Here is a 3,993-nt window from a genome sequence, read left to right as displayed (position 1 = left end):
ACTTAAAATTCTTCTTGTATTAATATATTTTAAAATTTATCTATAAAATAAATATGATCGATCAATTTGAATTAGTTATTTAAACATTTTTTTTCATGCCATCCGCAATTCATGTAATGTTCCCATATTCCTCCAGCTAAAATCCATCCATCTGAATCCTAATCCTTTTTCTTTTTTTTGACAAATAAGGTTATTGAATTTAATATTTTTTTGATATCTATATCTGAATTGGTATCGAGTGATTCAAAAATGTATAGGAACATGGAACCCTTGGATTTTCTACTATATGATTGGTTTTTACCATTATGCTGCCTTGTTGTGAGCATCTCGATATAAGAAATCATTATATTTCTTTTTATTATTAGTATTTGTTTTACCTGCTTGCCATGCTTATATGACTAGTATCATTTATGCTTGCAGATCCAAGGCAGCTACATTACAATATTGGGGCTTAAATCATATGGGATCTCAGAGTTAGCCCATCCTGTTTCTGCAACCCTTTCTGAGCAATGTGCTGTTTCAATGCGATAGATAGTTACACTAATTAATCATGATCTGTGCTGTCAGATATCTACAATATTGGTTTATGGGTTTGACATCAGAATATCTTCTCTAACAGTGCAAGAAGTCTATGTTAAAGAGAGATAATTGGTCCAAGTTTGATTTAAGGAGGAAGATAACACTTTGATTGTGCAATCCAAGTAAGATGACCATCTGGATAGGCAGCATGCCTTTCAATTTATTGGCATACTCCACTTCAACAAATTCCAAAGTTTTTAATCCTTCCATTTAGCTTTAGTTTTTAACTTAATGTTAGATAAGGCCCTATTCTTGACAAATCTGTGTTGGCCTTCTGCGAGCATTTTCACTATTATTGGCATTTCTTTGGTTAAAATCAAATTTCTGCTTAATTATCGTCCCTCGAAGACCTCTATATATACACCCTTTTTCTTGTCTTCTTTCAAGTTGGCATCCCCATCTTCTGTTTTCCTTTTTTCTTCACCTCTTCGGACAATCTTGCACTTGGTCTTTTGTGTAAACCAGGTGCAATATTGTAGCCGAGAGAGGAAGGACAAGATGCCGGCGATGGTGATGTCAAATGCGGGGCCTGGTGGTGCAAAGAAATTTGAGGGAAGGATCACAATATATGTTGTAATCTGTGGAATAATTGCAGCCACGGGAGGCCTCATGTTTGGTTATGACATTGGGATATCAGGTAAATTCCATTTTGTATTAATTCAGTAGTAGATTTATTTGTTATATTATCTAGCATCGGAAGTTTGGCCAGGTTTGTCTTGGTTTGTTGTCATAGGTTAAATAAGATAATTAGATGCACTTTTTAGAAAAAGAAAGGGAACAACTTGTTATTGAGGTTTTAACTACAACAAGAAGATGATTGTTTATTTTCTTTACTTGACATAATCCCATTGGATGGTATTAATAATCCAATCTCCACCTCCATTGCATTGCAGAGTGATAGATGGTCTATCATACAAGATAGGTGATGGTTGCTTGCAGATCTTGTAATAACTTTGCTTGGGATTCCATGCATGGATTTTCCACTTGGTTGTGTGATGGTTGTTTCTCTTTGTCATCAACTGCCTCATATGTTGCTTTTGCCTAAATCCTTCCCTAGATTTATTTGTTTTATTATATAGCATCGAAAGTATGGCCAGGTTTGTCTTACGTTGTCGTCATAGGTTAAATCAGATAATTAGACCTACTTATTATAAAAGAAAAAAACAAAAGGAACAACTTGTTATTGAGGTACAACAGGAAGATGATTGTTTATTTTCTTTAGTTGACATTAGCCCATTTGATGGTATTGATAATATGGTGAGAGAGATGCTCTATCATACAAGATAAGAGATGGTTGCTTGCAGATCTTGCTTGGATTTTCCACTTGGTCGTGTGATGGTTCTTTCTCTTTGTCATCAACTGCCTCATATATGTTGCTTTTGCCTAAAGCCTTCCTCATTCAGCTCCAATCTATTTCTGATCATGTAGCTAATCAATCGTATCTGTACGGTCAATCTGCAGGGGGAGTGACATCTATGGATGACTTCTTGGAGGAGTTCTTCCCTGCGGTCTTTGAGAGGAAGCACAAAGCCAAGGAAGACAACTATTGCAAGTTTGATAACCAAAACCTTCAGCTTTTCACTTCATCATTGTACCTTGCTGCCTTGGTAGCCAGCTTCGTAGCTTCGAAGATTTGCACGAAACATGGCCGGAAGCTCACTATGCAAGCAGCATCAATATTCTTCTTGGTTGGTGTCATCCTGAACGCAGCTGCTGTGAACATTGCCATGCTGATCATCGGAAGGATTCTCCTCGGAGTTGGTGTTGGATTTGCCAATCAGGTTTGCTCTACTTTCTTTTTCATACAATTTTTCATTCTAGAGTTTCTCTTCTCTTCAGTTTCCGTCTCAATTTCCCTATTAACTTCCAATTTCTCCTGGAAGATGTATCTTTTGTTAAACTCACTTTCCGTGTCATATGTTTGCCACTATTATTCATCCTGTAGGCAGTTCCTCTATTCTTGTCGGAGATCGCACCAGTTCACGTCCGTGGAGCCTTAAACATCCTCTTCCAACTTGACGTGACCATCGGGATCTTTGTGGCGAACATTGTAAACTACTTGGTGTCCAATATCCACCCCTGGGGGTGGAGACTTGCGCTTGGCTTGGCTGGAGTGCCGGCGATGATGCTTTGCTTGGGCTCCATGGTGATTGCGGAGACCCCGACGAGCCTCATCGAGCGTGAGATGCTTATGGAAGGCTTGGCCATGTTGAAGAAGATCCGGGGGACCGACAATGTCGATGCAGAGTACGAGGAAATACTACACGCCTGCGAGATGGCACGACAGGTGAAGCAACCTTTCAAGAATCTCATGAAGAGAAGTAGCCGACCGCAATTGGTTATTGCCATCGTGATGCAAGTCTTCCAGCAGTTCACTGGGATCAACGCCATCATGTTCTATGCACCAGTCCTCTTTCAGACCATCGGATTTAAGAATGATGCTTCACTTCTTTCTGCGGTCATCACGGGGATCGTCAATGTTCTGTCTACCGTCGTATCAGTGGTCTTAGTGGACAAAGTCGGGAGGAGATTCCTGCTTCTTGAAGCTTGTGGCCAGATGTTGATCACACAGGTTAGGGACACAAGCCATGGGCATATTAAACATGTAATTATAGATTACGAGGAATAGTTTGAAATATGAGATTCTAACTCTAGTGGGGGGTGATTTGCATGCAGGTGGCTATTGGAGGCATTTTGCTTGTGAATTTGAAAGCAACCAATGAGCTGGGACACGGAGTGGCAGTTTGGGTGGTGGTGCTCGTGTGCCTATTCGTTTCGAGCTTTGCTTGGTCTTGGGGTCCACTTGGCTGGTTGATTCCTAGTGAAACTTTCCCCCTGGCGACGAGGACCGCCGGCTATGCCTTTGCCGTCAGCTCCAACATGCTTTTCACCTTTGTCATTGCCCAAGCTTTCCTATCTATGATGTGTCATCTACGTGCCGGGATCTTCTTCTTCTTTGGTGCATGGATTGTGGTGATGGGTCTGTTCGTCATCTTCTTATTGCCCGAGACAAAGAATGTCCCGATCGATGAAATGACCGAGAAGGTTTGGAAGCAACATTGGTTCTGGAAGAGATTCATGGATGAGGAAGAAGACAAAAAACACTCCGTCTAAGACTCGATGATTTGTGTTTACCTTGAGGATGTCGGGGCTAACCTCGTCAACATGATCTTTATGTCGAGTTCATTATTTAATGCTTTTATCGATATATAATCTTCACTTTTGAATAGTAATATTGTAAGAATATGAGGTTATCATTTTGTTTTGTCTTCATGTTATGATAATATATATAACTAAATAAAATATAATTATAAAATTAAAATTAATAAAACTATTATTTTGAATAGATTTGATCATAAAACTAATGAAACAAAGTGTCGGAGTCAAGCGCGAAGGATTTGTTGTGAGTTCGAG

General features: G+C 39.5%; 1 protein-coding gene across 1 annotated transcript; it reads left to right on the top strand.

Annotated features, from left to right (window-relative positions):
- Positions 1-1,076: 1,076 nt before the first annotated feature.
- On the top strand, positions 1,077-3,752 carry LOC135626721 (sugar transport protein MST4-like). The gene is made up of 4 exons (XM_065132271.1): positions 1,077-1,216; positions 2,041-2,360; positions 2,525-3,151; positions 3,256-3,752. Exons 1-4 carry the CDS (start codon positions 1,078-1,080, stop codon positions 3,691-3,693), a joined length of 1,524 nt encoding a protein of 507 aa, XP_064988343.1. The 5' UTR covers position 1,077; the 3' UTR covers positions 3,694-3,752.
- Positions 3,753-3,993: the final 241 nt, after the last annotated feature.

This window comes from Musa acuminata, chromosome BXJ2-11 (assembly GCF_036884655.1).
Source record: "Musa acuminata AAA Group cultivar baxijiao chromosome BXJ2-11, Cavendish_Baxijiao_AAA, whole genome shotgun sequence".
Lineage (NCBI taxonomy): Eukaryota > Viridiplantae > Streptophyta > Magnoliopsida > Zingiberales > Musaceae > Musa > Musa acuminata.
Note: the sequence above shows the minus strand (reverse complement) of the source record. Positions and strands in the feature narration are given on the sequence as shown.